The 22029-nt window shown below is 39.6% G+C and overlaps 1 protein-coding gene across 3 annotated transcripts in view; it reads right to left on the bottom strand.

The window, feature by feature from the left end:
* Positions 1 to 22029, bottom strand: part of ksr2 (kinase suppressor of ras 2) — a 111911-nt gene that overhangs the window by 4973 nt on the left and 84909 nt on the right. For 2 of the 3 annotated variants that reach the window (XM_030417438.1, XM_030417440.1), the window contains 5 exons: positions 18928 to 19024; positions 18704 to 18837; positions 17192 to 17326; positions 13918 to 14047; positions 7635 to 11056 (listed from right to left, as the gene is read on the bottom strand). In XM_030417438.1, coding sequence (XP_030273298.1) covers positions 10910 to 11056; positions 13918 to 14047; positions 17192 to 17326; positions 18704 to 18837; positions 18928 to 19024 — 643 coding nt within the window. In that variant the 3' untranslated portion in view covers positions 7635 to 10909. Of the gene's footprint in view, positions 1 to 7634; positions 11057 to 13917; positions 14048 to 17191; positions 17327 to 18703; positions 18838 to 18927; positions 19025 to 22029 lie in introns of those variants that run through there. The other variant, XM_030417439.1, reaches the window with a different exon arrangement.

Below are 22029 nucleotides of genomic sequence, written 5' to 3'. Positions count from 1 at the left end.
TTGACAGCACATCAAAACATCACGCTAAAGGGGCGTTTCCAGAAGTTTAAATCCAGCATCGTAATTTACAGTACAGGGCAACTGATCATTCGATGCATTGGGAAATTAAATTGTTGTTCATATAAACTCATGATAAATAGGAATCAAGAAAGTTTGGATTTTTTTCTCTGTGTTTTTAATGAAAATTTAATGTTACAGAGAGATTGGCGTTAAGGTCAGATTACCTTTAAATAAATTGTATTTGCCTGATGAGATTTGCACTTCACCAAAAATCAAAATTGGCCAAATCATTTTTTCATGATTCCAAAATAGAAAAGGGCACGCGATGGTATCCAGTTGTAAAAATTCAAGATCCAGACAAGCTTTTAAAATCACCACATTATCACATGATTTGCACACCAGGATACACAACTAGCATCCAGGAAAAAAAAAATACAATGGATCTTAGCAAGTCTGAGTGGCACTGTCGCTGCACATTATCAGCCAGATGGGCCAGCATAGGGCCTGCTGGAGGGGAAGACAGGGTCACATCCTCCCTCCTCTTGCATTATGTAAGATTTATTTTTGGGACGTACAGTTCAAGCCAGTGTGGGTTTGCCAAGTGGTTGTCAGACAGTCAACCACTCTCGGGCTCTTGAGCTGGATATGAAATCACCACGGTTTGACCGCCAAAAACTTCTTCCTCAAATGTGTCAGACAGGCTGCCTCGCTGGTTGTAATTATTCAGTCAGCAAAGACATTTCCACCTGATTTGACACCAAGAGTATTTATATTCAGTCAGCAAAGACATTTCCACCTGATTTGATACCAAGAGTATTTATGGCATTACTGTTACATTATATGCTCACTGAATCAGGCCAACAGCTGCGTGGGACTGCATACATACAGGTGTTGCCAGCATGTTGCCTGGCACGGCAAAGAGCTCAGTAAAGCTGAACCTTAAGGACATCCCCCTTATATGGCACATTTTGTAGTGCTTAGGCTTCTTTCTGTCTCTTTTTTTTCTCGGTCTGCCTTCCAAACCCCTGATCTAATGAAATACATAACCAGCATAATAAGCCACGTGGGTGTCTTTAAATGAATAAAGAGAACCCCACAGTCCTTTGAGGCTACATGGCAGAACTAATCTGCTGCTTTAAATTGGCTATCTTCAAAGACATATACAGTGTGTTTCTGAAGACGTGCATTATGTTTGTGAAGTTGAACACTGACTTAAAGTAATTAGCCTCATTTATCTTGTCAAGGTCCTTGGAGAGGATAAACTCTTCGTACATTGTTGTGTCTTCAATTAGTGACGTTCGATGCAAACAAGGAGTTACTCACCAACATGGTGGTGTGAATAGATTTCTTTTACTTGCGTTGCCTAACTCCACATACCTCGGTGATTCCCTACATTTCCCAGAATACCTCATTAAAAGGCTTCAGACAAACTTGTTGCATGTTCTTACAGTACTTGTAGCTGGATAGAGCAACAACCACAGCATAGTTAGAGAAAATATGTGAGTCATACCTCTGGATGTATTATGCTGATATCAGCCCGACCTGACAAATGCATCCTAATTTGGAACAAAAATTAGCTTCGTTCTGTCCCATGTTGTGTTTCATAGGGGATGACACAACAACAGAAAGACTAGCACACTATGTAATTTTAGTATCCTGCAGATTTTAGGAGTTGTTCCAACCTTTAACTAATTGGGACTCAGAGCTGTCTTCCTGTCACAAACGTAAACATGGCAAAGCCACGACGCAGAACCGTTTTTTGGGGCTTTTCCAAATTTAAGACATTCAGTATAATACACACTACCTCAGACATCATTGATTGTTTACATTCTTTATCTAGGAAGTTCATCCCTAACACAGCGCTCCCAGTGACATCACATATGTTATGAAACATTGTATTCTTTCATATTTCTCTGTCAAGTCAGAGCAAGAGTTTTATAATTGATATAAATGTCTAATTTGACGCAGTGAGCATTGCAATTAACAAAAAAGTAGAGTTTTCTGAAACTGGCGGTGGGAGATCTGGTTAAAGTAATTATAACTCTTTTAAACTATCACAATCTTCTTGGGCGGGACTCAGCCCAAGTTGCAGCTGCAGTGCCTCTGCAATATATTGTTTTGAAATTGGAACTTGTTATGGGGAGGTGAGGCTAAATCCCTCTTAAATAAAAGTGAATCACTATTAGCTTAAGGTTTGTACTGCTAAATCTAGGTGCTATATCGTAGGTTTTCTTAGTTTCTTGATGATGTTTCACCTCTCATCCAAGAGGCTTCTTCAGTTCTAACTAACTGGAGGGGAGCTGCAGACATTTAATCTTTGTTTGAGTGTCTTTACAAAGTCGTTAAGAAAACATGTGTGCTCTGAGTTTAAGAGTTGTTAGAACCACTTGTGGGTCATTGATCTGACTGGCCTTCATGTGGGTTGCTAAGGCTAGGTGAGCCAAAGTGTGAACGGTGGTTAAGCTGCCCCGTAGGGAACTCAGAACTGTATCAGAGGTGGGTGATAAGTAATGTCTTAGGCCACCTTCTCTGATCATAGTCAATCATTCCAGTTTGACAGATGGATTCCTTTACTCCTCCTTCAAACCATCTTTCAAACTAGAGATGCACCGATCGATCGGCAACCGATCGCAATCGGCCGATAATGCCCCTATCGGTTTTGATCGGAGTTCTCAAAATAGATCACATCAGGCCGATCAGATGACGTTTAAGTATAAAGACAGTGCATTAACTGTATGCAGGGAGGGAATTTCATGGCCGCCGTTGCCCCGCACTTTGGCCTTGATGCCCCGTGAAAAAAAAACTCATCATACGGCCACAGTGGCCTCTGTGCCCCTGGCCAGCGTAGCAAGCTTGCCCTGAATTACAGCCACCTGAGTGCACAGTAGTCACTCACAGTAACTTCAGTGAGTCCGCGGTTCGCGCAGGTGGAGTCTCATCATCACGATGATCTCACGTGAAAGCCTCTCAAACAGCAGCAGCGTCTCAAAACAGAAGTACGAAACTTACAGCACAGGTGCGAAAGCAAGCTCAGCCGGTTTTGACATGATACGTAACTGACTTATGTTGTAGGTTTTAGTCCGGTAAAGTTGGAAATATATTCACAGATCGAACTTCCCAGATCAATAACTCATAAGTGAAACCTTGTTAAAACACAAACGATGGGTCTTTTCTACCGTAGTAAGGTAGACAACGAGCTACAACCGTATGTTAATCAAAACGAGCGGCTGGACATTAACTCTGGTCTGTATGATCAGCCAGCTGTGAGCTGAGGGCGCAGGGACCGTCTACAAAGTGCAACACCGAAAAGAGAATCTACAAAAAATTTAGTAACTTCACTATTATTCAGAGTGTAGTGTCACCAAAATCACTCCACACATCAGTGGTCTCCTGCTGGTTATTCTACAATTTTTTGTTTGGAAAAAATGTGCTTTGCCATAATTTTGGGGAATTTCTATTGGGAGAAATATTCAATAACACTAATATTCAGTGAGGTGTCACAAAAATGACCTCACCCTAACCCTACTTAACAAAAACTACTTTCTAATGTAACTTTAACTTGATTTTGGTATAAAAAAAATGTTTTAATACACAATCCATGTCTTATTATAAATTAGGATGTTATGGTATCAGTCTGAAAGGTAAATCAACACATTTTACCCCGTGGCCTTTGTGCCCTGTCATGTGGCCTTGGTGCCCCTGAAAAAAAAAAACTGAAGGCCAAATGGACTTGCCCCTAAAATGACAAAATTCCCACCCTGACTGCATGCATTCCCACTAGTAAGCTACAGTTACTCTATGTAAGCTGAGTCCAAGTTGTCTCTAAGAGAGTCTCTAGAGTGTGAAATATTGTACATTGCCTCAGCCTGCAATTAAACGGTGGTCAATTCATGATACTTTCTCATCTCCTAATTTTTATACTTAATAATACAATGTCAATGTTGTGTAAGAAGAATCATTAATTAAATATATTAAAGTTACACAAGACAACAATATAGAAGAATTTATGGATTTGACACTGTGATCGGTGATAGGCAATATCGGGATCGGCAGATACTGCTTTCGGTAATCGGTGATCGGTGATCGGCCTCAAAAATCCTGATCGGTGCATCTCTATTTCAAACCATCTGTCATTTCTCGCCAAGATGTCAAGACACCTCCCCAGACAGTAAACAACCATTCACACCTTGCCCAAACCACATGAAAACCGGTTGGACCAACAACCCACAGGTGGCACTTAATTAGACTCTGAAACTCAGAGCTCACATGTGTCATTAATGACTCTGTAAGGACACTCTCACACAGAGTTTAAAAGCCTGCAACTCTTCCAGTTTGTTAGAACTGAAGAAGCCTCTTAGCTGGGAGGTGAAATTCTTCAAGAAACTGAAACAAGTCCAGTTGCCTACGATACAGCACCTAGAGTTACCATGACCTGTATGACTGAGGACCTTCATCAACACTTCATTCTGCCAGTGACCAAGTTAGAGTTAGGACTTAACTTGCCAATTTCTGTACTGTAGATCCATGCTCCAAGGTTGTTGTTTTCATTTACCTATGTAATGGAAATTTCAAAAAGCAGTGTTCAGACAGAATAGTTTGCAATTTGGGTTTGGCAACTGCAGGTTACCTCGACTGAAGTTCTGCTGCAAATACCTGACAAAAATATCATGAATCAATTTTTTTAAAAGAAAGAAAAAAAATAAGTGATTTTTTTTTCTGTTTGGTGGTGCCATGTGGATCAACTCCCACGGTTACTCTGTTATATGAGCAGCTTTTATACTTTCCTCACCTCAGACAGTACAACCATTTTTGAATGGATTCAATGAAGGATGGTGACGATGAACAAAATATCACAAATAGATCAAAATGGTTGAAACTAAAAGTTTATGTGCATCATCAGGACAAACTGTCAAGAAATATTTTCCAAATGGCTAAATGGCTCTTTTTTTGCCTTCTTTATGTGAATGTTGGATTTTTGTCACTCTTTCTAAATCAATTACACTTCTTTCCTTATGTGCTTCTTTTTCTTTCTCACTTTAAATCGAGTTGCTGTCATTTCACTTTAATGAATTATTATATAACCGCAGTTGTTACTATAATTACTGAGAGCTAAAACGATCCCAGCACAGTTTGTACATGAACCCGACCATCAGGGTTTGTCAACGCAGAGCCACAAAATCTTTCATTCCCTTGGGAATTGCTCCGGAGTAACACTTGTGCTTTAATTTCCTAGAATTGTGTAACATCTCATTTTATTTTATTCTCTTGATTATTATTCCATGACTCAAATTAATTATGTTATCCATAATAAAATATGCTTGTAAATGTAATATCTGGTTTAATTTCCTCTTGAATCCCAGTTGTTTGTACTTTTTGCTCTTTGCCTCTGTATGTAACGTAACAAGAAATGCACTGAACCTGTTCAAGTTTTAACACTTTTAAAGAAACTCGACAGAAACCAAGCATTCATGCTCTGATGGGCTTCAGCCTCCCTAAGATTGGGTGATGTGGATCTTTCACGCTTCAGCGGGCGAGGCTGGGATTTGGAGATGGAGGTGGAGATGAAGAGGGAGGAGGACTGGCTGTGCAGACGACAGGGCTCTCATATGTTCGTCTATTTATCTATCGTCCCATTTTCCCGCTTCATGCCCTCACTAACTCACTCTCTCTTCAGTTGGTGACTCACTGACACTGTATGGCATACAAACACACACACAAGCATGCACACACCATCATTCGTACATCAACTGGTTCACAGAGAAGATGAGACTAACCAAGGACAGAAACACACCAGATCTTGGGATCAGTGCTGTTTTAGCCTCAACAATGTTAATTCCAATCTTATTTATAACTTTGAATTTATTTTAAAGTCTAAAAACCCTTTTAAAAGTTTTTACGTCAAAGATTTATTAACATCTCCATTAGTTAAAGGCTTAAATCAGTTTCAGAGAAACTTTTGTATTTTGTTTTTGTTTATTTTTGTATTTTTTTCCCCACTGGTTTCAGTAAGACAAATGCCTGGATGTCTTGTGTTTGTTACTGTGTGCAGGACGAATGTCTTGTCATTGATGAACCCTGCTAAGCTCAGTTCATGGATGTCATGGAAACAGGTACTCTCAAAGGAAGAGCAGAAATAAATAAACCAGTTAACTTAACCTATAGACATCTCTGGCCTCAACCTTAACATGACCATTTGATGAGTGTTGCTTGCTGAGGGTCAGTTGCTCAACTGTAGTTGTTTTCACAAGTGATTTGAGGAGGGGAACCAGTTTTAACCAATTTTCTGTTTCCTAGAAGGGCACCAGCAAAGTTTACACTTAGGTTGCTAATATAGAGGGCAGCTCTTCAGCTAACAGTAAGTTAATTAGTCTTAGAACAGCTGCTTGTTGTTTCATATATTAACTGCATGAGCAACAAGTGGAAGCAGTGTATTATTCAGTGTTTAAGAGTGCTTGGAATATGGTAAGTAAACCATGAATAAGTGTATGGGCTGACAGAAGAGACGTGGCTTTCACCTCGAGAAATGTTTAAGAGAATGGTTCAACATTTAGGGAAATATGTTTGATTACTTTCTTGCTGTGAGTTGAATAAGAATATTAAATCATTCCTATGTGTATCTGGTCAGCCTAAATATACAACTAGCAGCCAGTTGGTTAACCCTAACCCTAGGTAGACACATGGGGAAACAGCTAACCTGGCTCTGTGCAATGGCAACAAAATCTGCCTACCGGCACTTCTTATGTTTGCAAGTTAACATGTTATATCTGTAAAATCTGAGTGTAATAATGAATGTTTTTTTAAAGATGGACGACGTTAAAGCTCCCAAAAAGTTAGACGGCCAAAACATCTTAATCGCCCCCCTTGTGGTTGGTTGCAGTATAATGCATAAGCTCCTCCTGCTCCAAGTTAGCAGATGGGACACAGGCCAAACTAAAAGCTCAAGGTACACGCCCAAATGGATTTTTCTCTAATATGGTCTTTGCCATTTACGGCAGTTCTCACACGTCCATGTTCAAGCGTTCATTTTCCTGATAAGCTTGGTTTTAATTACTAATTTGACGCAATTTAGGGGTGAAATGTAATGATTGACAGCTGAGTGGGTGAGTATATGGGACTTGATGATGCCACTACACCACCCAATCACTTCTGTGCAGAATCTGGCCTTAAATGTATGACGTTTACAAGATGGCCACTTCTGTATCCAAAATATTTTGGCTACGTTTTGTGCAAGGAAGTGGAGACATGTCAGCCATCTTCATATCAGGTCTCCCGCCATGAAAACCATTGGAAAACATTGGAAAACATTTTAACTGACATGAGTTTACTGTGACTTGACCAACTATTCACTGTAAAAAATTAAGGTATAGGCTTTTACTATCCACAGCTAATTTTCTATTGAGGATACTTTAAATTTCAGAGTAAATTCAGCATCAAAAGTTGCACATTTTATAATCAGAGCAGAGATCACATCACTGAAAGAAACTGAGTATTCAGTTCTATTAGGATTTAATTAGGAAGTAAGCACCGATTCACACTAAATTTGCTAATTAAAGATGTGTTAAAAATTTAAACCAAAGTAAAATATGGATAAGGGCTGACTAAGATAAAAGATGACATAAAAGAAACAGAAAACGTCCAAAATGAAAACATCTTTTTATTGTCATACACTTTGTAAAGGATGAGTGCAAATAAAAGAGCTTGTGATCAAAATCTACTCATCACTAAGCCATGGACCATAAGGCATCATTAAATACAAGCTTTTTGGAGCTATCAATCTACAATACAAGGACGGAATCAAGGAAAAGAAACAACACAGCATCAATGCTTATGCAATTAGAAGGAAAATGGCGGAAAAATAATTTTGAATGAACAGAAAACAGAAACAACAACCAAAAAGGAAAAAAAAGAACACAACACAATTTGTACATTCAAAAGAAAGGTCAAAAAATTCACAAGAAATATTGATATTACGGCAAGTGACGATAAAAATAGTCTACAATCTGTTATGTACACTTGGCACTAATGTTAGATCTTTGATTGTTGTCCAGTCAGGTTGTTGTCACCTCTAGCATGTGCACAGGTCGCAACGCTTTTTTTTTCTTTTTTTTGATTGAAATGCTAGTCTAATCATTTATATAATCTATAAATATTCTCAAACAATCATTTTCTCAAACAAAGCTGTCGAAAAGTTTTGCAAAGCCAGACGTAAAACTTCATTAGGTATTGAGATCAAACTGCTCAATGGACAACAGTTCATCAGAAAAATGCTCACATACTTTTTTATATAGAGTGTAGAAGGATATTTTTTTTCATAACAAGAATCAATCTTTGATAGTCCATCTCATGCACTTGAAAGTTGTAAACAGTACAAATATAAATGATCCACTTACAATATTTGAATCCCAGCAATTCCAAAATAGACAGACAGACTCCAAAAAACAGCAGCAGATTGTTTGTATGCATTTTCCAACACACAGATGTGTATATAATGAGGTGGAAAATGGCTATTTAACATGATTGGATTGTCTCCATCTATTCGACGTGGCTAGAGAGAATCAAAAGCAGTATACAGCTCGGATGACGCCACAGCTTCCAATTCGTGATGATATGACTCAGAGTTGCTATAATCTCTAAAACATACATTTAAAATATATTATGATATACATTATGAATTAGAAAATTGGCCTGGGGTGGTCTTCAGCATCCTGATATGTCTTTTCTGATATGTTAAAGGGAAAGTTCAGCCAGATTTTAAGTTACTAACGTGTTACTTTATAATCCAATAGCTCAATAATTCACACCTCTTTCAAGATTTGAAGAAAACAAAGAAGGCAGGTTTAAGATTCATTTGTCTTCCACGGTTGCCTTTTCAGTGTTATACTCAAGTCTGGTAAAATAAACCGAAAGTGTTTTGATTTGAGTGAACACATCCTTGCCTTAAAGCGTGGTTATCTTCTTTTTAGGGGAGGAATAACAGAGCCATCCTCTAACAATTTAAAAATGATAAATTAGACAATTAAAATGCACCATTGTTCACTTTAGACTTCTCTTGGACCATAGCTTATGTTGGTCAATGTTAGCAAACTTTAGATAGGGATTACTGTTCAACTGGCATTTCTGACTCCACTTGGAGCTTAGCATTTTAGCTAAATGCTAAAAATAGTGATGGTATTAGTAAATTAAAACTACTAATTAAAAGTTGCAGTTTAGCTTTAATTAGCTCCAACAGCATCTGGTTGTATCCACTTTTCAATGTTTCCAACTGGCTTTAAATGCAGTCAAGTTGCCTCTAAAATTCACTTTGCATTCAGTGTGAACACGCCACCGTACAGCTGAATTCTGAATTATTACTAATCTTCTGTAAGTGATATATTTTTATTCTAAAACAAGTCAAATAGCTCTGTATTCAAACAGTAATCTGTGTTTGGTCAGATGCCCGTGTCTCACCTCCCAGCTGCTCATGCAGTAAAAGAGAAAAGAACATTTTCCGGTATCCCTGCCCGCTTTATCCAATGAGGACACAGGACTCAAAAAAGAGGCGGTCCTGTTTGCTCCGAACCCAGTCGAGAGCAGGATCCTCCTGTTTGCTGCTATGTCTCAATAACGCCATGTGCTCTCCCTTCATGCATCTAACAGTCACATCATTACAGATCATAAAACGTCTTTTTTCCTGTTCTCCTCAGACCCATTAGCAACCGGTCCTTGATCCAAACTACGTTATAAAACAGTATCATACACTACTCAGAAAGCTTATGTGTCATTTTCAATACTGTCACCGATGAGGGTCTACAAAGTTCACGTATCGATTGAATAAAATAACTAAGAATTACTGCACCAACTATACAGTAGCGAGATTTAGATTTGTATCTGTATCTATTATATTCTGTATCTATCAGTAGCAATGTAGAGTAAAATATACATTTATTTCGAGGACATGGGGAATGGGGGGCTCAGTGATAGCATTTTTTCTGAAGGTTAATTAGTTCTGCAACAGTTGGCGAGATACATTTCAAGTGTCAGCGATTTCACAGAACAGTGTCAAGTGAGGGAGTCCTGGTCTGACCAGCTGCTTTTTTCACCCCCAGCCCCCACCCAAAGTTATTGTTCAAACATCTCGCTTATGTTCACAGGCAATAATCAAAAGCGCAGGCTGGTCAGAGAACAGTCTCCCATCAAAGAACCGTGCCAACACATCCCCACACATACAGGGACACTGGCTTCTTCACATTCAAATGGTACGGTGTAAATAAGAGGACATTTTTTTTAAGTTAAATAAAGCTTTTCCAGACAAACATGTAACCTGTACAAGACATCCACACATGACAGACCATGAGGTAACACTGACAAAATGGTCTACACAGTTGACAGACATAAGAAATGGCAAGACAATGTTGTGAAAATATACAATGCTTGATGTACAACAGTTACGTTCATTCAAACAAAAGAAAAAAGAAGAAGACATGGAAAAGAGTCTACATTTGCACTCAAACATGTGGTTTTGTTTTGTTTTTTAAGTCCATGATGATGTGATCGTTGATGGTTACAAGCTAGATACATCCAGGAAATAAATCAAATATTATGAAGGGATCAAGTCAATAGTAAAAGACAGAAAGGATAAAGGAAAAAATATCCTGTATGGTTGAAATCAACTCAAAGAAAACCCGACTGCTTTGAGAAGCTGGACAGTCAACTTATCTGTACACACACATGCCAACATTCCATGAAGTTACACACCGCACGGGCAGTTTTCATCACTGGGCTGGCTTTTGGATTCAGTGCATTCTTTAAGGAGGTGGGTTTTTTATGTAGAGTTATGGCGGCTGTTGTTGTAGTTGTTGCTTTTTTTTTTTTTTGTTGTTGTTTTTTTTTTTTGATAGTTGCTGATTGTTTGCTGTTTTGTGTCCCTAACTCATTTGACATACTCAGCTGACTTCCAGAAGTGCCCTGGGTGGGAAAGGCGACGGTTCCGTTTTGGCAACTTTTCCAGTAAATCTACCAGCTTGGAGAAGCTGGGCCGCTCTTCCTGCTTAAACGCCCAGCACAGGAGCAGAATGTCCTGGAGGAGACACAAGACAACACTTTAAGATTGTGCATGTAAACATGCTGAGGTGAATCAGAGGGTGCAAAGTGAACTTTTCTCAAATATGGATGAAGTCTCAAACTGATGTTTTTGAACTGTGAGGTTGTGTATGGTGCAGTGGCTGTGGAAAACAGCTGCACAGCAAAAGGACTCATGCATTTTTCTCCTGTTATTCTAAAACTGGACAGGATAACTTCTTTTATTGTTAGGTCTTTCGCTCCTTTTGTCTCTTGTTGGTGGGGGAAGGGAAGAATTCAGTAATCAGTATTTCTGATGAGAGAAAGAAAAGTCTATTGTGAGAATCTTGTTTTGAGTCGCTGAATGTGGTAGTCAGTGTTGGTAGTGTCAAACATTTGAAAGAAGACGTGCATGCTCTGGTGAGTAGCAACATATGCATGGAATCACAAGGGGGTTTAAATTTTCGGAAACATAAAAGTACTCTAACATGTTACTTTTCCCCGTAGGTAATGATGTAATGTAACAAGTTACTTTTTAATGACAGTAATCTTGGAATTTAACAGGTTTCACAATTGTGATTTGTGTAGCATGCAAAACTTCCCCTTAGAAGCCTCCACTTAGAGACTAAGCACTGTGAATTATCAGGTAAACCTGCAGATTTCAACAGGCACTGGAGGTGTTTTCAAGGGGGGAGGAGAAGGGAGGAGTGTGGCAAGGTGAAGGCAAGTGTGTTGGACTGTACATTGTAAAGACAGGGAAGGCCAGTACCACTGGGGGACAAGCACAGTTGTCACGATTTTCCCCTGAGGGAGTCAGATTGAAAAACCCTAACTCTGCACTGACAGTTTGTTAATACAAGTTCAGGATTTCATTTCAGATTTCTTTTACTTTTTAATTCCATTCATGAGTGAACATATTTTGTTACGACTCGCCAAACTGAATGAACTCCACAGCATTGTGCAAAAAACTTCTGTCTTGGTTAAATCTTTAATTAAAATACTTTTCAAAATATTTTTTTGCATTTATACAGAAATAACATAACAGTGGCTAAAAGCTCTCTAATCCTCCTTGATCATGGGTATCTTTAAGTCTAATTGCCCTTCTGTAAATCCGGCACTAGATTATGCTTATGTCTTATTCATACATTTGAAAAACAGAGCATCTGAATTAGGGGTGGGACGATACGGGTAACTCACAATTCGATACTGTGACGATATTTGGCCCACGATAATGATAATATCACAATACACGATATCTGCAATATTCGATATATTGCAAGAAATTTCATCAATGATATATCGCGATATGTGACTGAAAAAAAAAATGTCTTATGCATCTATTGCATTTATTTTATTTTATTTTCTATAAATTTAATATGCCTTGATGTGTCCAGGTTGACCCGAAGCACTTTTATGTTCCCACTTCCCAGGTACTGGATGGGTGAACATAACTCTGCACATAATTGGTTGCATACTGAAATGTTCCCAATATTTCATTACATTTTTATGTTATTCTTATCTTGTTTAGTTATTGTTAAACTAAAACAGGCCCAAGTTTACATAAAACTAGTTGCTACTGACTTTTCAGTATCAGAGAGCACTGTCCTGGTTTACATAAGACATGTTATTAATGTTCATGCGCTTCAGGCAGCTCAGGGTTCTCTCCAGACGGTGGAACAGCGGCGCTGTGCCGCTATACTCATTTTCAATGTTAGCTGCTTTATAGCGGGTGTTAGTGGGCTGCCGCGGTCTTCTCGTTAAAAAAAAGCGCCCCCCGGCTGACCCCTAATTTCCACTGGATACGTGTCCGCTGCGTTGCAGCTCCGATCCGGTTTTGCTCCGCCGTCCGCCCTCCGGCAATCCCCACCGGTTGCGGTTTGAGTCCGCTGCGGCGCAGTACGGTAGACAGCTGGCTCACGAGGCAGAAGAGTTCCCGCGATAATCACATGATCACTCACGACCGCAGTTATAGGTCTGTGTTATTAAAAACAATAACACAAAGTGTTCCCGACCAAAGGATTAGCAGAAGACCTTGTGTTTGTCTCTTTTTTGAGATTTGTGTGCTGGTGTCAACACGGAGTGTTTTATTTTGAAAGGTAACCGGATGCTGTATGTTATTTTAGCGCCTGACTTCCTGTCTGCTCGGTGCTAAATTCAGCTGAATTGCTGCATCGTGCTCCGGCATCCGGCAGATATAGAAGTCCTGCGTATTTTTGCCGGAGGGCTCCGGACTGCCGGAGCTGGGACGGAGCAGATACGCAGCGCAGCGGACCTGGTGGGGATTGACACATAGACTAAAGTGAAACGTATCTGCTCCGCTGGCGTGGCGGAGACGCAACGCAGCGGAGACGTATCCAGTGGAAATTGGGGGTGACGGTGACGAGCGTCCGTTCGTCCGTCCGTCCCCCGGCTGACGGCGAGGAGCCGGGGGACGGACGGACGAACGCTCCCCCCCGATGACGACGATAACGACCGCACCAGTGTTCTCCCGTTATCTGTCTCGTAAAAGCCAAAGTGGGTCCACACTTTAGAGTGGAAACTTGCGGGTGGGTCTTTGATTTGTTTTTCGTTGTTCGTATTTTCCGCCATTCTTGTATCTGTTCTTCTTCTGTTGTTAACTTGTCTTCTTCACCGGCCACTGCTCACACCTACTTTACCCTCATTTACGGGATTAGCGCCCCCACAAACAGGACAGGAGAGATTAAGTACTGACGGTGACAACGGGGTAAATACATAATGTGTGTTGTAATAAAATATCGATATTTGCCGTCAGTGTATCGATTATTTATTGCGACAGAGAGCACAACAATATATTGCAATATCGATTTTTTTTTCCCCACCTCTAATCTGAATTATGAGCAATAAAAGAGAAGAACTTACTGATATCTCCTTCCCCATGCCAGTTTGGGCGAGGTTGGGTTTCATCCCGCTGCCAATCTGCCATATGATCACCTCTGCTGGCTGACTCTTGTAAGGCCACTCACGTGCATGTAACTCGTACCAGATGGTGCTGTGAAGTCAGAGGAACAGAGCAGGTCAGTGCTTTGGACTGTATGGTCAAGAGAGTAAAACCTCTGTCTTCAAAAAACCTACAATGCCGGGCAAGATATCGAACTACTATAGCTATAAACCATCATTGCAATCTTTGTTAACAGCTTTCAGATTAATGTACAGCACCAAAACTTGAAATTTTTATTAATTTCATCGTAAACTTTAGGGTTTGAAGAACAATTTCCTCCCAAAGTTTGAAAAAACAACAACAACACATTTTTAATGACTGCTCATGCAAAATTAGAATCCACCACCCTCCCTGTGCAAATTAGTAGTTATTTTCATTTTGCCCCTACATGTCATGTTTGAGGAGCATAAAAATAGCTCTTTGCCAGGAGTAGGGGGGCGGAAATGACAGCTGATTGTTGCTGAATATGTAAAACAGCCATGGGGGTCACCTCTAGGTAACACAAGGGCTAAGAGAGCAGCTGGACACTGTGCACCAACGCTGCTCTCTTCCTCCCTTCAGAATGATATAGCGACAAAACCTCCATATGGGGGACCATCTGAAAAAGCAATTGTGCTGGGAGTCAACAGAGCAGTGTCCACCCCCATAAATGACTCAGTAATGGCAACAGAGAAAGAGACAGAGCTGTGGGGGTCCTGTTCTTTTAATCAACTTATCTTTAAACGGGAGGAGTGGGACACGCCTTGGGTGGACAAACCTGATTCACAAACAAATGTAAAATTAATCTTCAATGACTACATACTTTTAGACTGCTTTGTGCAATTTACACTTATTCACTCTCTTGCCGAGAATTACATGAGAAAATTGATACGCCTTTTGCGTTTGTATGGTAAATTTTGAGTTAAAGCTAGCAGCTGGTTATCCGAGCTTAGCTTAGCTTAGCTTAGCTTGGCAAAAATACAGGAAACAGAGGGAAATAGCTGACCTGCCGCTGGTTAAAGGGAATATTACACAGCCACACACTTATTAACACATTACAATTTGTTTGTTTCATCTGTAAAAGAAAGACTTAAGTGCAGTTTTCTGGTTGTCTGGTAAACTAACACTGTCAACAGGACAGGACACAAGTTACTGCTCCCAACCAATACAGTGTCCAACAAAAAACACCCTACGTTTACATCAATCTTACAAAACATCATATTGTGTGTTCTGTTCGGTGCACTTTGTTATACTTTTGGACAGAGGATGGATAGCTGTTTCCCTGTGTTTCAAGTGTTTATGCTAAGCTATGCTAACCTGCCGCCAGCTGTGTTTACAGTACACAAATAAGAGTGATATCAATCTTCATATCTAGTATGTTGCCAAATGTTGAACAACAATTATAATGATAATGGCTCTTAGCTTCAACTGATTCTCTTTTGTATGTACATATCTATCTATAAGCTCCTGGAAAGTCTTTCTTTTGTCAAACATTTGCCCTGATAAAAGGTTCACCTTGGTGTACAGAGGCTTGCTTTCTTAAGATTTCAGGTTTTTAGCCTTTTTGCTCCTTTTGCTCAGAAGTGATCCACTAAATAAATGTATGAAAGAATCTGCAAAATTATACATTCTATGTGTGTTGTTTTTAATGCTTTTGTCTACACCTGGACTACCTGTTAAAGAAAATAACATCACCACTGAATGGGTTGCAGTACCGCAATAAAGGAAACTTCACATCATGAAAACCTAAAAGTCTTCAGAATTAACACTAATCCATATGACATTAAAGATTCCTTGTGGTCTGTTGATGCTGTAATTTGCTGTAACTGAGTTTCCTGTGAGACACAAGTAACTAATGAAAGTCTGTGGTAGCACACTAAACAAAGCCTGAGGGCATATTAGAGGCTACACGTTTTTCTTTTTTTTTTCTTTTTTTTTTTTTGTCAAAGTTACAAAGATGTCAGTACAGCTGAAAAACAATCAAGATCAAGAAGTTCATGAGGGAGTAGTGCAGTGTTCTTCAAACCTGGTCTTCAGGGCCCCCCTGCCCTGCAAGTCTTAGATGTTTCCTTGCTCCAGCACACCTGATTCAAATTATCAGCTCATCATCAAGCTCTGCTGAAGCCTTATAACTACCTCATTGATTTGAATCAGTTGTATTGGAGCAGGGACACATCTAAAAGATGCACGGCAGGGAGTCCTCAGAAACACAAATAAAAAAACTGATCTAATGTATAATTTTGCTCAAAAATTTAAAAATGCATTATGATCCACTTATCATGCAGTTTTATAATGGCCATCCAAAAAATGTTTGGATAACGGTATTTCTCAATTATGAACAAATTATTACAAATATAAGTAATTAAAACACTCTTGAATTCAAATTCACCCAAACTCCTCCAGTCCTGGGTTTGATTCATGCTCTCCTCCAGTTTCAAATTCTTTGAATCATTGATTCACTTTTGCCTGATCAAGGAGTTGATGTCTCTCAGCTCCTTAACATTAACCCTTTTTTTGCCCCTTCTCATTTTAAATTTCAAGCAGCTCTCTATTGGTTCTCCGAAATTGACCAACTAAGCTTTCTAACCTCTTCACACACCCACAACGTGGAACCAATCACAAACCAGTGCACTCTTTATCTGTCTTCCAGCTGCTAAAGCTTATTTGTGCACCATTTCCTCCCCCAGCGCCGTCAGAACCAAGTGTACACTCATAAACAATATGTGCCAACTCAGATGTGCTCACCTCCTGAGAATATGGGATCTTCCCCATAATTGGGTATATGGGACCAAGTGGAGTCGATGTCAAAATCAGATATTATTCAAGCAATTAAGTTTTAAAATTGTTAATCCTACTCTCATTAAACCGTCATGAGTTGGATATCTAAAGTCTGACAATAACAGAAGCAAAATTGCCATTTTAAAAAATCAAATTTTACTACATTATCTTTGTCTTTGTACAGTAAGCAGTGAAAATCTATATCTATAATGAGATCTGAAAACCTTTTAATGAGAGTTGCCTCTTTGTCAAGTGATGTGGAGTTTTAGGACACTGCGGTGTAAAAAAAAAGCGATAGTATATGTATGAGAATTTACTGAATTCACACACATTTTTTGGTTTTGTAAATTCTCTCTGTCAACAGTGACTCTGATTGCATCAGGCTCCGATATTGTCTGGACAAACATACAGGAGGGCATCAGGTAGCAGGACACTTACCCAAAAGCAAAGACATCTGACTGTTTGGAGAAGGGAAGCTTGTCTTCCTCTGTGTCTGGAGAGAGCTGCTGGATGATTTCTGGGGCCAGGTGACACAGCCAGCCGTTGGGGATCCTCAGTTTGTCTTCTCTCCGGCTGCACAACGAGGAAACATGCAGAGGGATTTGTCAGGGTTTGGTGATTTGCTGTTTCATGCTGCCAAGTTATTAAATATGTAACATGGTTGCATTTTCATCACAGTGCATTGTCTTTGCAGATGGCCAAAATAGGCTTTAAGCTTTGCTGCTGTTTTACTGGCCTATTGCTGTGATTCCCAGTCAATTTTTGACACATTATCTCAGCTTATATTCCATTTCTGCAAGAAGAAAAAAATCCAAATTGTTATTCAATAAAGGCCCACATGGGTTTCCTGGAGACTTGGTGTCATAAGAATGATGCTTTTTATTCAACAAACAACATGCTCATTTGTGAGCTTTACAGGCGTTTGGCATCATATATTCAACCTTTGGAAGAAAAGTAGCCTACTTAAACCTTTACTTCAATACAACATAACATTTCAGACGGATTCAGCTGTGTAATCTGCTAACAACATATGAGAAAAACATCACTGTTCATATAATCTTGCTGCTCCTGCAGAGGAAGGTGTGTTCAGGTGGCTCACTGTGCCGCTCTCACTGGTTGGTCTCCAGAACGCCTTAACCACTTATACTTAACAGTTCCTGAAGGGTTGATGAACGTCTTGCCTCACAAGGTCAAACTCGAGGAGACACAATATGTGATTACTGGTTTGCTCAGCCATGACATGGTATATGACAGAGAATAGACCCTTTTTGTTGGTGGAGAAAGAACCAATTTGTAGCGTTCGGATCGTTACCAGTGATTCACAGTTTTCTTTGTATCACATCGCCGTTTGGACCGTCAGCTTTATCCTACCACTATTGAATTTCTCTGATCATCCATGACCTGGTCACACTGTTTTTTACTTTCTCTTGAACACCTCTCTACAACACTGCTTGTGCTCCTCAGCAGAGAAGTGGGCACTTCCTCTCAACAATGGTCAAGGTGGACTGAGGCCACTTGATTTACACCAATTCAAGGTGAACGATTGCACTCCTGTATGACAGCACAGTTGAATTTTACCGTTTCTGTCTCATTACCTATAAACCATGTAGCTTCCAGAAAATAGGCACCAGACACATAATAACACATAAATAAACAAAATATACTTTCTTTTGTTAAAGTAAAATAGCAGGTTAGTAATTTAGTTACTTCAAACACTACTCTTAGAGACTGCAGGCCACTTTTTTCATGAAAAGTATGCAGTCTTGAATTGTGTATAGTTTTTACTTACTATTAGCTGACTGTTATAAAAATAATAAAATTTCTGACACAATGCTCTCGCTCTTTTCGTGACTATGTAGACAACTAAGTTCCACTTTTCTTCTCCCCTCACCATACGGGTCAGTACTGTTATAATAAAATCAGTTTGTCAGTTTGATTGAACATAATTACCTGCCAGCCTGTAAAACCCCAGATATGGTGAAGAGTCCAAAGTCGGTGATGACCACTTTGCCGTTGTCATAAAACACGTTCTTGGACTTCATGTCTTTGTGTAAGATCCCCTTAGCATGGAGGTAGCCCATCCCCTGAGGGCAGAGAGAGAAAGATGTGAATTTTTCTCCAAAATGATGTGTGCTGCAGAAGTGTTCTGGGAAATCAATGTTGAGTTGTTTTACCTTGACCATCTCTTGTGCGATCTGTCTGGTCTTGTTAACATCCAGAACAACCTTGGCATCCCGCACCACAGAATAAAGTGTCCTTCCTTTACACAAACTGAGAGAGGGGGAAAAAAAAGGCAAGGACGAGATTTCAATTTACTGTGTTGACTAATGTAAGATTCTATTAATTTCAAAGCTTTTGACAAACTCGCTGTGATCGCATTTCTTCCTTATGGGAACAAACAAAAGAAATTCCATTCAACCAAAGTTTGAATATCCACCCACTCACTAATCACACACCATTAACAATCATTTACTGTTGGACTAATCAAAGCTACATTTGCATAATGATTTTAGCATCAAAGTGACCCTGTTTTCCCAGAGTTGCCAAAGTGACGAGTGGGGATGATGATGGGTGGAGCCATGTGAGCGTGACCTATCATCTGTTATGGGGCTGAAAGAAATGCAGAAATGGGCGCCACTCTTCCAATACAGTCAATCAAAATAAAGTACTGTGATGCTACAAGTTGGGTTTGAATGTTGAATGTTGAATGTTGATAGGTGCAGTGAGGTGAAGTTTTTGATTGCTAGTGTTAATGTGTTTTTACAACCCATTTTTGTGTTTATTGTTGGGCACGACCTCTAGTGGCCATAGTGATTATCAGTGCTGCAAAGGAGGAAGTCAGGCAATGTTGTATAAAGAACAACAGTATTTGCATAAAGAGGAGGTTGGGTCAAACATATACAGCACTTTTACCCCGGAGAGTGCTGTTTGTGTCCCAAGTGAAACTAAAAGTTATTCTAACGTCATAACATAGCTAATTTACATCATCTACATAAAGTAACAGATGTTACGCATTTATACGCATGTCTAAATCTAACTATGTATTTTTGTTGTCTAATCTTATCCAAACCCCAAGTGTTAGACAAAGGTCCGGTATGGCTATCACTAGTGTGCTGCAACGATCATGTTGTTTAGGGAAGGATGCTATACTTGGTTTTGGGAGTTGCTGGCGTGCGACCTATTCAGTTGTTTAGGTGTGAAGATGTGTTTGTAACTGGCTGTGTAGGCTAGCTCTTTTTTAATTAGCTAAATCAATTGTGTGAGTGTTTGTTATAGATTTGGTTAACAGTTACGTACTGGTAGATGTAGCTTTGTATTTTGGCACCAATTTGGCACCAATTTGTAGAGAGGGAGATACTGAAGCTGTCAGAAATTACGTCTAGATGAACAATGTTTGATATGAACGTGGGATAACAATGCATGAATGCCACTCAAGATGTCATGACACATTCATTTTTACTGGTGGGAGTCTAGATTGTGGACTGGAACCAGTTTTGCACTTGTCTATTGTACTATTTCGTGGTTCTGATCCATGTTCAGATACGAAACACAACCACTTTTTTATGCAACCAGTCCTGGATTCAGAATACTTTTCAGTGTGAAAATATAGTTGTACCTTGACACAGTATCAAGCCCTCTCTTTCTTTACTTTTCTGGCTTACTTAACGCTTTTAAAATGCTATCGGTTATCGGTTCCTTCACATCACTTCATTTAGCCGGTCATCTCGTAAACAAGACACAGGCTTACCCTGAAGTGAGAGTCTTTGTCAGGGACATAGTGCAGTTTGAGATGTTGTTAAAGGGATACAGTTTCATCATTCTGAACTGAAACGTGGGCCTACTCTGTACCAGGGTGGAGGCGGTGTCATATTTCTGGAGGGGTGCCATCACACTGCCGTATTAATAGACAGCTCTACAACCACCCCCTGCCTCACACCTGAAGCCCTCAACCCCAACTGTGCCACGCAGGTGACCAACAGAGGACCCGAAGCCAACAGTTCATGCATATTCATCTCAATGCTGACCTGACAGCAGCTGCATTTTGAGTAGCTCTCTTCCCTCAGGCTCTTTTCAACATAGAAATGTGGTTTTATTGCTTTTGTATCTCTTCACACCACACCTTAACATAAACATTTCGTCGTATGCCTCAGACAAAACGGGACGTGTGTAAGTGCAGAGCGGCAGCATTTCATACTGATAAAAAGGTAATGAGGAAAGTCACCCATGTGCTTTTGAAAGGAGTAATTAAGCCATTCCCATAGATGAAAAATGACCCTGTGTTCCATACACTCTGTAAAAATTGATCCACAATGGAAGAAAATTACACAAGCAGTATTAATGTTTCCACTAACGCAACATGAAGACCCTCATCCTCAATAAACCACACTTGGGTTCTAATTTACACATTTGTCATGAGCGTGATAAAGATTGCATGTTTTACTTCCCTTAGTTCTTTAAACTGTGTAATTGTAGAATCAGAGCACTCGTGGATAACAAAGCCATCTGATATTTTCTATAATTTTCAGCAATCAGCCATCTCATCTGTCAGCTCCCCTGCACTCACGACAACTTCAGCTGGCATCGGCTGCAATCACGCATCTCAATCCGTCAATTAATCAGTCAATTGTTATGTCAAAGATATTTACCACCACGGTGAATGGAGCAAAATTTATACCCCGAGCTTTGTGTCCTGAAAAGATTTTTTTTTTTTAAATCTATGCTTTCTTCACTTTTCTGTCTAACTTAATAGAGAATAAATGATTTTTTTTTTTTGGCATATAAAATGACAACAGAAAAGACGAAAAACAAAGTAGTAATTTCTTTTAATGAGACACACTTCTTTGTTCACAGCCTGTGTTGACGAGAGTGGCAAATATCTGAACAATTTCCTTTTGAACTGTATTAGCTGTGCTGATTAATTAAACAAGGGAGTATTCCTAGTGATGGTCTTTAACAAGAACACAGCCCTGTCTGTGTTCTTATCAAATAAATAAATAAATAAATAAATAAATAAATACCGCAAAAAATGTGAATGCTAATCTGTTTAAAGTTTTTCAGTAAATGAGAGAATTTATTCATGTTCACTCCAACCGTGTGCTGTAGGCAAGTCGACTGTAGTCAAGACAAATACAGCGGGGGATGTTGGGTGTGGGTGGTTCATCCATTCAACAGAAGCAGCTCGTTTCAATCACAACCTCTGCATGCTTCATTGTCAGCCACTCTAAACTCATTGTCCTGGAGGGGGGTAGATCTGTGGCTGATCTGCAATGTGTCCC

The sequence above is a fragment of the Sparus aurata genome, chromosome 5 (assembly GCF_900880675.1).
Source record: "Sparus aurata chromosome 5, fSpaAur1.1, whole genome shotgun sequence".
In the NCBI taxonomy this organism is placed as follows: Eukaryota; Metazoa; Chordata; class Actinopteri; order Spariformes; family Sparidae; genus Sparus; species Sparus aurata.
The sequence above is the reverse complement of the archived record's forward strand: the minus strand, read 5'-3'. Positions and strand labels throughout refer to the sequence as shown.